This window comes from Mastacembelus armatus, chromosome 11, assembly GCF_900324485.2.
Source record: "Mastacembelus armatus chromosome 11, fMasArm1.2, whole genome shotgun sequence".
In the NCBI taxonomy this organism is placed as follows: Eukaryota; Metazoa; Chordata; class Actinopteri; order Synbranchiformes; family Mastacembelidae; genus Mastacembelus; species Mastacembelus armatus.
This window is the reverse complement of record NC_046643.1, coordinates 20,940,349-20,951,328: the sequence shown is the minus strand read 5'-3', so window position 1 is coordinate 20,951,328 and position 10,980 is coordinate 20,940,349. Positions and strand designations below refer to the sequence as shown.

The 10,980-nt window shown below is 44.2% G+C and overlaps 2 protein-coding genes across 3 annotated transcripts; both read right to left on the bottom strand.

The window, feature by feature from the left end:
- Positions 1 to 786: 786 nt before the first annotated feature.
- Positions 787 to 7,062, bottom strand: rnf139 (ring finger protein 139). Its single transcript, XM_026300672.1, has 6 exons — positions 6,544 to 7,062; positions 4,420 to 5,063; positions 3,843 to 3,990; positions 3,658 to 3,764; positions 3,216 to 3,467; positions 787 to 2,909 (listed from the first exon to the last, which is right to left on the bottom strand). Exons 1-6 carry the CDS (start codon positions 6,704 to 6,706, stop codon positions 2,130 to 2,132), a joined length of 2,094 nt encoding a protein of 697 aa, XP_026156457.1. The 5' UTR covers positions 6,707 to 7,062; the 3' UTR covers positions 787 to 2,129.
- Positions 7,063 to 7,223: 161 nt separating this feature from the next.
- Positions 7,224 to 10,679, bottom strand: tatdn1 (TatD DNase domain containing 1). 2 transcript variants are annotated; one of them, XM_026300425.1, is made up of 12 exons: positions 10,601 to 10,679; positions 10,273 to 10,338; positions 10,149 to 10,198; positions 9,807 to 9,870; positions 9,584 to 9,727; positions 9,411 to 9,453; positions 9,114 to 9,199; positions 8,983 to 9,023; positions 8,482 to 8,558; positions 8,067 to 8,137; positions 7,705 to 7,831; positions 7,224 to 7,572 (listed from the first exon to the last, which is right to left on the bottom strand). In XM_026300425.1, exons 1-12 carry the CDS (start codon positions 10,677 to 10,679, stop codon positions 7,470 to 7,472), a joined length of 951 nt encoding a protein of 316 aa, XP_026156210.1. In that variant the 3' UTR covers positions 7,224 to 7,469. The 2 variants fall into 2 exon arrangements, with proteins under 2 accessions (XP_026156210.1, XP_026156211.1); XM_026300426.1 differs by having other exon boundaries at positions 10,563 to 10,675.
- Between the last annotated feature and the right edge of the window lie 301 nt (positions 10,680 to 10,980).

Here is a 10,980-nt window from a genome sequence, read left to right as displayed (position 1 = left end):
GCAACCAGAAAATTACAACAGTAATGAACAGGAGTTTGTAGCCAAACCCTTAAGACGTTCAGGCTGTGGAAGTCTAAACAGTGTAATACTCAGGAGTTGTGCTTAAAAGCTCTTCAACACTAATTCACAATGAAAATGTCTGTGTTCACTCTGTTGGGTCTGTGAATCAGATGAGCCGCCGGGTCACAATGTTTCTTGTGGCTTCATTTTGGGGCCAGTGTTAAAGATTCTGGGTCAGTGTTTGTTGAGACAGAACTGCTGGAAAACAGAACTGAGCAACTGCTGAATATTACAACAAACATCACAGATGTGAAATGAGTGTGTCTTCACAAGTTCAGACATGATTGCAGATTTTCTTCAACAGACCTTTATGTCTTTTTCTTTCCAAGACCTGGAAACTTTTCAGTGTGTTGAAAGAACTCTTGCAGCCCTGCAGCAGGACCCTGAGATGCCAAACACAGTTTGAGCCTTCAGAAAGGTGCAGTCATGGTGGTTTGTTGCCCAAGTTGGACAGAGTGAGAAAGCTCCACACTGTATCAGTGATTGGAAAAGAAAAGGTGCATTTACAGAACATCATCTGTTCTTACAAAATAACAAGTAAAACAAATTAGGATCATTTTTCTCTCATGAAGATATGTGATTACTTAAAGTTGCTGGCAGACAACACTGCTCCATACCAACACTCTTCTTACAAACAATTACTGGGTCTGAAACAAACATTTAATCAAATACTGACTTCTGTGGAAACTAGCATTGCTGAAAAAAAGTTTCCCTTATCCTAAAGGAGAGTCTGCATGTGTTTATTTTAATATATGTACAATAACGTACACAGTTTTAACAGAGGTCACACAAGGGACCAGTAGTAAGTAATGATAGAGGTATATCAGCAATTACAGTAGCAAATCACTTTTTCCATCCGACACACCTCTGCTTTTTCTCCTGTTGGTGCTGAGTGGATAGAAAACTGCTTCACTCTCCTGCCTTCAGTCTCCCTCTGAGCAACTTAAAGAGTCTGTTTAGGTTTGTTAGGACAAACATGTTGAACAAATGTACCACAAAACATGATCTGTTATCGATCCGCAGGTCAGGATTTGACTGCACTGTTTAGAAATTCAAAAAGTCTAACAGCAGAACCGTAAGTGTAATCAAAGTTTTAAGTCTGAATCATTGTGACTCTAAAAAAAAAAAAAACTCACAGTAAACTCCGCTAACACACTGAGTAACACACAGAGTAACCCTGCTGAAGTCTGTTACACAAAAATTCTTCAAGCATTCTCAAATTCTTCCTGCCAATCTGCCAACACAGCTGGAGAAGGTAGTGACAGCAGGCTCCACACAGAAGCATAAAAATTACGTTGCTGCTCAAATCCTGTCTCTTTCTACCAACGACCAAATCCTGACTTGCTGACTAACTAAAGCTCGTCTGCTCCAGTTTTGTCATAATAATAAACACTCCAGCACTTTCCCTGTGATACGACGCAAAGGAAGATGAACTGTATCTTTAAGACATTGTCCAAGCACATTACATGTCGGCAGGCACACATCACTTACACACAAATTCACCTTAGGGCTACATCAGTGTCAGAACCGAAACAAAGCTGTCAAATGACTAACGTGTGGATTCTTATGTCTGAGGGAATAAAATGTTTCCACAGCTTGCTCAACAAGCTGACTTTTATCTCAGCTTATTGTTGTGCATCAGGTTTGAGGCATTGGGAAATTACTTGTGTAGTGACAGCTGTGACCAGTAGACAAGATCTGTATCAGCTCCTCCAAAGTTGGAGTAAAAAAAAGAAAAGAAAAAGAAAAACAAACAAAAAACAGCATGACTTTTTGGTCTACATCATGCAGCCCCAGCGTGCGCACACGCACGCACACAGACACACACACACAGACACACGCACGCACACAGACACACACACACACAGAATAAGAGCAGCAGTTTCCACGAGTTTCTTTCCATGAGCCCTTTAGAGTAAAACTCACTCAGAATCAAACAAGAGACTCTGACAAGAAAAATGACGACTTCCCTGACATTTTCCAAGAACAAATTAAGATGCTGAAGTTGTGTTTTAGAATTCTTTTTAACTTAAATATAATAAAGTTATTTGTATATTTTCTTCTATATGTCATTCCTCTGTGGAGTCTGTGTCATCATTGATATAGTCTTCTTCTATTGGCGTGCTGCCATTTTGCGTGCCCCACTCATCTTCGTCATACTCTATGCTGTCGTTGTCCTCCAGCTGCTCATTGTCGAGCGTTCCCGGTCGTCCCGCAGCCTGCGCACCAGCCTCTCCTTCAGCCAGCAGCTCGGCGGCTGGCTGTCCATGCTGGTTTTCCCCCAGGGCAGGAGGGGCTGCGGCAGCAGCGTCCTGCGGTACTGCATAGCCCCCATTATTGTTGGAGAAGGCGGCTCTGTCTCGGCTCTCCTCCTCCACGTAGACCCTCTGGTGGCACATGGGGCAGGTGTCCTGGATGTAGAGCCACTTCCTCAGGCAGAGAGCATGGAAATAGTGGTGGCAGGGTGTAATGCGGGCTGAGGTGGCAAACTCCTGGTAACAAATGGCGCAGACGTCTTCGATGTTCCTTAGCTGATCCCCACGCATCTCGGGCAGGGAGTTGATCTTCTTGACCGCTGTCCGGCGGTTGATGAAAGTCTTCCAGCCGTTCTTGGCCTGCAGGTAAATATTGAAGTAGGCGTGCAGGCACATCATGCAGGCGCGGATCTTGCTGCCCGCCTCGAACATCATGGTGTAGGCACCGTTTCCAAACATGATGACACCAAACAGGAACTCGATGATGTTGCCTGTGGAGCGCACGTAGTAGACGTAGTCATCCAGCTTCTCCCAAAGCACGTTGGATAAGCCATCAGCCATGAAAAGACCATAGACAGTCAGAGACACCACCACCTGCGGGGAGGGATAATGTGTGGTTTACAAACAGCAGCGACATCTGACAGATCAGCAGGAACAATGATAAGTAGATAAAGTGAAAGGACAATAAACAGCAACACACACCTCTACTTTATGATACACACTGACAGAACTACAAGAGAAGCCATAATATGTTGCTGATCCATTGCCATATTGAGCTGACACGAATCAATGCAAACACTTTTCAAATAAATTCTGCAAAATCTATAGAATTTACCAGGTGAAAAGTATCAGAGTGTGAAATTTGTTAATCTAACACATCTAACAGTAAACTCCATCCACCTTGAGGCAGAGCTCGACACAGAAGGCGGTGACGGCGAAGAGCCAGGTGTTGAGGACATAGTTGTGCCAGAGGGCGTAGCTGAGCACCACAGGGAGCACGAAAAGTGCCAGGGACACCAGCAGGACAGGGAAATGGCGGCGAAAGGAGGAGACATGGGAGGCGCTGAGGGACATCAGGACAGGGTCGGTCATGCCATGGATGAAGTGCAGGATGGCCGTCAGCAGAAGGCACATGTTCCGGCTCAGACGGACCTTTGGATTGAAGCAACAGAGGGCAGACAGAACTTCAACAACATAAACTTTAGTAAACATAGCAACACTAGAGGAGGTTATTATTTTGTGCACTGTTCAAAGGCTTTAAGACAGAGAAAGCTAGAGGATGAAAGCAAAAAACACATTACACTTGGCTCAGTACTCATTCATGCAACCTCCAGAGACATACCAGCCTTTCCTCTGGGTCCAGACTGCTGAGGCCGGTCTGCAGGGCCAGGATGAAAAACAGAACAGGAGCTACGAAGCCTAAGCGCTTGTCCTCCTCCTCGGTCGAGCCTGAGGAGTCACAACACAGAAGTTTAGACCCTTTGTTTGTACGCACACTTTTTGTACAACAAACACGCTCAGATGTACCTATGAAGGCCAAGATGCTGAGGCCGAGATAGTGAGCGACAGAGGAGATGACGGCGCTCATCCCCAGCACAGTGAGCGTGGAGTCACAGCCAGAGATGATCAGGTTACTCGTCAGGTCCCAGAACACGTCCCAGCTCAGGAGGTAACCCTGGAACAGCACAGTCACACAGAGATGCACATCAGCATTTCTTACTGGATGCACCTACATTTTTGGGACATCATTTGTTTTGTTGATCAGACTCAGGTCTCCCTTCAAAACAGGTTAAGAAATGATCTTGTTTTTTTGGCCATAACGTGCAAAAAGCAAGTCACTGTTTCTCCAACAGACAGTAGCTGTGGCATTTCCGTGCGGACATTTATTGTTACTTCTGTTACTTATCAGCTACCACCTGCCCTGATGCAACATCCTGTGATAATGAACTTATTCAGTGCTGAAGTTTCAGCTGTGCTTCTTTCATATTTTTCAGTCTTCTAACTATAGTGAATATTCAAAAACACTGACCTTTATAAAAGAAACTGAAGAAATGGTTCTAATTCAGATCTTTAAGACCCTGATTAAAAATGGTTATGACCTAACCTGTGAGTCAGAGCTCCCATCCGTGGCATCTCCACTCTCCCTCCTCACGGCCCGCACCACATAAACCAGGATCAGCGCCTGGGCAGTGACTCGGGTCAGCCAGAACACACGCAGCACATCAGGAAATCGGATCCTCTTCCACGTGTCCTCTAGCAGTAGCTGAAGTCCGTAGATCCTGTACATGTGCCGCACAAGCAGGTATACGTACCGGCACGAGTAGTAAAACCATTTAAGCCTCATGGCCAGGCACACAGCCGTATTCAGAGCCAGAACCAGGCCTGAGAACACGGCCACCAGCTGCCTAACATCTGCAGGCAGCTCAATCATCATTCCCCACAGAGGGATCATGATGTCCAGAACCACTAGTGCGGCAAACACAGACTGGAGGTTGAACAGGAAAACGTAGCCCACGCCAAAAACCAGCTGGACTGCGGCCATGCCCAGCCACAGCGTTGGCCCATTTCTGGGCAGCAACCTGAACCCCAGTGCTGCCTTGTAGTAGGCGCTGTAGAAGTCTATGTGGGAGGTGGCATAGTAGTTGATGAGGGCCGCCGCCATGCCCAGGAGAACCGCAAAGAAGAGGGTGTAGAACTTGAACAAGGCTTTTTGGGAGAGCAGCAGGACGACGCTAGAGACGAGGACACCTGGATCACAGAGACAAGAGTAAAAACATTTATGCTTCCTGAGCTTCTTTTTCATCTTGACTCTTGTTAAAGGTTTTTAACCTGATCTGATGTGCGGGTTTAGGAACAGACGCTGTCTTTAGCTGCTCAGTTTGGAAGCTTATGACACTGGGTTATAGGTATAAAACGTGACTTGAACTGAAAACATGTGCTTCTACTATCTTTACATTTATGGTTCAACTTAAACAGCTGTAAGAAACAAGTGGTGGCTGAGCAGAATGTTAAAGACTAGTCTGATAAACAAAGCAGAACCAGCAGCAATAAAACATCACGTGTTAAAGCAGATGTACTTTAGACATACACATTTAAGTCAGTAACCTTGAGTAGACTGTTGTTATCACATGACTCCGTCCATACTACGTGTACGTTCTGTCTCCTTAATGTCAGGCCATTTCTAACTTTAGTCAGGTACAGTGCTGACCTTGGATCAGCTTTACACAGAGCTCATCGACTAACTGAACCGAGGTCACTGAACTCTGTTGTCAAATGTGAATTTATTCAAACATTATTGTTCACGCTTTGGTTTTTAATGGATTTTCTCAAAGTCGTAGTTTTACTTAAGACAACCATCCTGAGTTCATGTTGTGAAACCAAAAATAAGGAACAGTGGTTTGTGGAAACATGAGACAGTTGGCTGACCCACTTTAAGGGCACCATTCTTGGTCCCTGGCCTCTCTAAAGCTCTGGGTGCTGTTGGCCAACATCACAGGGACTATCAGAGGGCCTCAGTCCACAACATGTACAATCAGAGAGTTACATAACCTGCCTGTTTATCTGTGTGCGGTGTTTTCTGCTAATGGTTGAACCCGGAGAGAAGCTGCCCTGTGCCACATGGACAGAAATACGTTTGCCACAGGTGTTTGTCTAAGTTATGACTGTCTGGTCTGAAAGAAAACTGAAAGTGCATCAAACTGCAAATATGCCAACAAGGATTAGAGATTAAAGATTCCATTAAAGTGGAAGTGATTTTCTAACAATGCCATTAAAAACACGTAGGACCTCCTGCTCTACGTTTGTTTATTAATAACTTCAGTTACTTTTCAGACTGATAATCAAAAATACAGTAGAATCATAACACCTGATGTTAGGACTCTGGTCTTTAAGGAGTTTTACACTGGTGTTTCTATTTATACTGCAGTAAAGGGCCTGAGGCTTTATGGTCAGGTCGGGTTCGGGATAAAGGTTCGCTGAGGTTAAAGTAAACACCACCTGCCCAGTTACACCTGTGAACGATTAGCTAGGTAGCGAGCTGCCAGCACCCAACCAGGCCGGATGAGATCCGACCTGAACTGGATCAAACTAAGCTGGTTTGTTCTGATACCAGTCCTAGGAGCTAAACCGGTGTCGGTCCGCCAGGTGACATAGCTTCACACGCCGAGTAGCGTCGCGGCTAACGCGGTGTCAGGTAGCTAGCTGTGCCGCCGGACTTTAAAGGCCTTACCCAGGACTCGGACCAGCACCTTCGCCATCGCCCCGGCCCATCCCGAACCTGGGTCGTAGTAAGAGTTAAAAATGGCGTCGATAATGAAGATACAAGGAACTCGTAGAGCCACATCCAGCACCGCCAGGGCCTGCTGGCCTATCCGAGCGTGAGTGGACGCCATGAGGCCGCAGCTGGGTGGGAGGGCAGGGTCTACAGTCCTGGAGAGCCCGAACTATCCATGTAACATTAAAAGTCCACGAAACCGGATCCTGTCGTCGGTTTCTGTGCCTGTTGTCTCGGTAGGTGGGAACCTGCCGCCGTCCGCACAACCCAACCTCCTGTTGCTGCTACTTCCGTTTGACGTCGGCCTGTTTCTACCCGGGGCCTTATCGCCACCCGCGGGTACACCTCGGGCCTCTTCACGGATCCTCTGGAGCCCGGTGCCACAAGAATCAGAAAAATATCGGCCCCGGCTCCTTCCTGTCGCTTCGGTGGATCTGTGGTCGCGGAAGTTGCTAGGCTGTTCCAACGTAACGTGCTGCGTCACAGGGCGTATCACGTGACGTCGGATATGTTTACGTTTCTACTTTGAAAGCAACCAAACCGCCTGAACACAAATAATCAACGTGCATTTTTGTGTTTCTTTTTGGGGTTTTGTACTTTATCATTTCTATTTTCTGCTATTTTCCATCTTTACGTCAATAAACAAAGATGATACTTTATTGATCAGTTGGTAAAAATCAGGCTCTCCAACAGTACACACAATAAAAAGCCCGACCTTAAGCAGCTGCAACATTAAACTGATGTTTTGATAATTACATCATATGCAGTCACTTCATTCAGACATTCAAATGGCCACATATTGACAACATATCAAGCCATAAAAAAAAAAAAAAAAAAACAGGGCCGTGTTGGCCAGTCCCTAAAGGTTTAACAGTCCAACATTAGCTTGAGCTAAAGAAAACTTTAAAGGTGTTGCTGTAAATAGTGTTGGCCAGCTCCAGCGGGTCCTCTCCCCTTGCTGCTGCCATTACCTCCAGAACTTGTCTGGAAGAGACAAACAATAAAATCAATATATTATCAATTGAAAATTAGTTTCAAATCATGTTCGGTCTCTTAAAAACTGCAGAATTCAGCGACTGATCTTTTACTTTTTGATTTCACCCTAACGTTACTCACATGATGTGACAGGGCTCATTCCTGTCTTTCAGACAGTGCCCTGCTTCCCATTTCTTCTTTGTGGGAAATGTAGTTCTAACATATTTAGAGCCTGCATGAGTGTTTTTCACCCCACACCATGGAGCATCTGGGAAGGGACAGGCAGATAATAGATCATTAAGAGTTTTTATAACCAAACTAAGAAAAAAAATGTGATCCAGGAATTTTATTCAATATAATTATTCACTCAGAGTAAACAGGCCATCTTGGATTTTAATGTTTCACAGCTTTAATGACATACTTAAAAAAAATAATCTGATGTTGCAAAACTACAGTATCAGGAACATCAACTTTATTTCTGTGATCTTTTCTTTTTACCATACCTGTTTCTATCATGAGCCTCTCCATGGGAATAGACTTCATGGCTTCAATATTGGCCTCTGTTTTCAAAGAACTGAAAAACAGAAATGAACTGTTACAGTATTGCTAATACAGTTTTCCCCTCCACATCAGCAACTACAGAGTTTTGTCTGTTTCCTTCTGTCAACATGGTGTTATTTAGGAACTGAAACCCCAACATTGATCACAGGATTCCAGCCAATCGTTTGTTTGGTCATGTTGCAGCACATTCTGATGCATGTCTTGTTGAGCGTGGCCAATTCAAACTAAATATTCTGCTTGTGTTTAAACAGGTTGAGGGTAAAGTTAGAACAGATTTGGAACAGAGTCCAGGTGTCCTTCAGGTCAGGTATTTGGGTCCAGGAATAAAAAAAACAATCACTTTCAAAATCCTCTCACCATCCATTGATTCCAATATAGAGGTCCAGGTCAACAAGGGCAGCAGCGTCCTCTGCAGTCCCATCAAATGAGTGAACCTGAACAAAAAGGTAAAAGAAACATCCTGATGCCTGATTTAATTTTTCATTTCCACATCTAGTACATTTATTGTTGTGTTCACCATTTAGAGATGTTTATAGATGTTCCCTTTTAGCTAAATGTCCTTTGCACTAGCAAAACAAACAGTTTGAAAGGAGTATAGATTTTACTGCATCTATTAAATGCATTGCTTCCTCTATATGAGCTATTTCTCAGAATCCCACAATGCAGTGCACATTGGGAATGAAAGTCACACAAACTTTCACAACATCCTAGGAAAAAGACATTTTGGGTATAACGTCATTAAAAATAAGTGTTGAAGACTGTTTCCTTGTTAGTACTAAATGATGAAGTGCATTACTTCCTTGTAAAAATTCAACCAAACAAATCTGAGGAACCATGTCCCAAAACAAACGTCCTCACCACTCCTCCGACACATCTGTCTCGATTTCTCTTCATGATGTCTGTGAAAAACAAAGACGAAGAAACAGTAAGATGCTTGTCTGAAAAATCCCTCTCATGAACTGGACTGGGACTTTGGTGCACAAACATACCAATGAACTCCTGATGGGAGTTTCTGCAGTGGAGGAACATGGGCAGCTTGGTGTCCTCTGCCAGGTCAAACTGCTTCTCAAAGTATCTGTGACAGATGGAAAAGAACATTGAGAGGGAGAGAAAACAGGTATATTGACCTGAGGGGCCAGGACTGAACAGTATACGTGCTTATATATGCCAACTGTGATGAGGTTCTTATATTTTAGCCAGAGGTGCATTCTGAAGGATCCAAAGCTGATTGTGTGTTTGTTGGTGGAGGAGGAACAGCTTTAAATTCGCAACACAAACAAACTTACTTGAGCTGAGTCTCTTTGGGGCAAAATTCCAACCTGTCGAAATCTGGAAAAGGGAGAAAGGATGTGCAGGACATTACAGTGTCAACATTTCACTTTACAACAGGAGTTTTAAAGAAGTTTCATGACTTTGTTTTATTAATGTGTTACACATATACACCATTAACAGTACACACCGAGCCCACACTCCCCGATGGCCACCACCTTTCCTCTGTGTGCCGCTGCCAGCTCCCTCAGCCCCGACAAGTACTGTGACTCCCCATGCTGCTCAAACTCCCCACAGCGGGTAGGGTGGCAGCCGACCGTGCAGTAGAACTCATCTGTGATAAACGAGGGAGCATGATGAATAAATCCATCCCTCCATGGTCCAGAACACGTATTTGCTGATGTTTGCGTTACCTCTGGTCTCGGCTAGTTTCAGGGCCTCCTTGCTGTCTTCAAGGTTTCCTCCTGTGATCATGAACTGTAACAAAGCAACGCATGTTGCATCAATAATAATAACAATTAACTTTATTTATAGAACACTTTTAAAAACAAAGGACAAAGTGCTTTCCAACAACGGGAAATGTGAAATAACGAGGCACAATAAAAGACAACATCAAATATACTAAACCAACCAACACTACACAGACACAGACACACTAAACAAGCCTCATTTCCTCAGGCAGGTCACTCCAGAGCTTTGGAGCTCTAACAGCAAAACATCTGCCAAGACAAGATTAGTTTGGACATGTGCTTTACCTTCTCGACTCCGACTCTGACAGCTCTGTCGATGATTTGATCAAAGTCATCTGTCAAAGAGACACAGCTGATCTCAGACAAACTTTATCACAGCGGTGCACGAATTTAAAAGGAGGTTTCTCACCATCATGTTTCTGTTTCCCTCTGTAGAGTCCTCTGAACATGGGATCTGTCAGGTTCACACCGATATCTGGGGAGGGAGAGGCTGGGATTAATGATCAGCACCGCCAAACATCACCAGGACATTATTATTGCAAGGCCTCTACAGTGGAACATTAATGTTCCTATGTCATATTTATGTTTAGCACAGTTTAGCCCAGCAGCTTTGCACAGGCTGCAGCTTTGGCTCAGGATTGAAACACACTGAAACATTTAGCAGCGACTGTCAAACAGACTATTTTCCCATTAGCTCACCTTCAGCTTCACCTGCTCATTAATCCAAAGTGTCTTACCGATGAATTTGTGCTGAGCCATGGCTGTAAGAGCAGCGCTGCTACGAAGAGCCACACATGCAGCTCTGATGTATCCCATAATGCATCCTGATGCCAACAGTACCGTAATTACTACAGCAGACAGACACCACAGTACTGAAGCAGGTTGGCCCCCTCATGAGAAAAAAGTCTCAGATGTATTTATTAATTTTTATTTTACATAATTTCGTTTATTGATTCATTGTCTATACCCGGGATTTTACATAATTTGATTATAGTAATTAATTTCATTGCACACATGAAGTGTGGTATCAGCTAGTTGTCCATGCTCCACCCTGTGGGCCCAGTTTTAAAGAGGTTTTAAAAGCAAAAATCTTTAATAATGTGGTCATTTGTTTTAA

Coding starts and splice junctions, on each gene's coding strand:
- rnf139 (XM_026300672.1), bottom strand. CDS start 6,706: ATGGCGTCCACTCACGCTCGGATAGGCCAGCAGGCCCTGGCGGTGCTG. Junction 5,064..6,543: donor GGTGCTGGTCCGAGTCCTGG/GTAAGGCCTTTA, acceptor TCTGTGATCCAG/GTGTCCTCGTCTCTAGCGTC. Junction 3,468..3,657: donor TGGACCCAGAGGAAAGGCTG/GTATGTCTCTGG, acceptor TTCAATCCAAAG/GTCCGTCTGAGCCGGAACAT.
- tatdn1 (XM_026300425.1), bottom strand. CDS start 10,679: ATGGGATACATCAGAGCTGCATGTGTGGCTCTTCGTAGCAGCGCTGCT. Junction 9,024..9,113: donor CTCCCATCAGGAGTTCATTG/GTATGTTTGTGC, acceptor TGTTTTTCACAG/ACATCATGAAGAGAAATCGA. Junction 7,832..8,066: donor GAGGCTCATGATAGAAACAG/GTATGGTAAAAA, acceptor GTCCCTTCCCAG/ATGCTCCATGGTGTGGGGTG.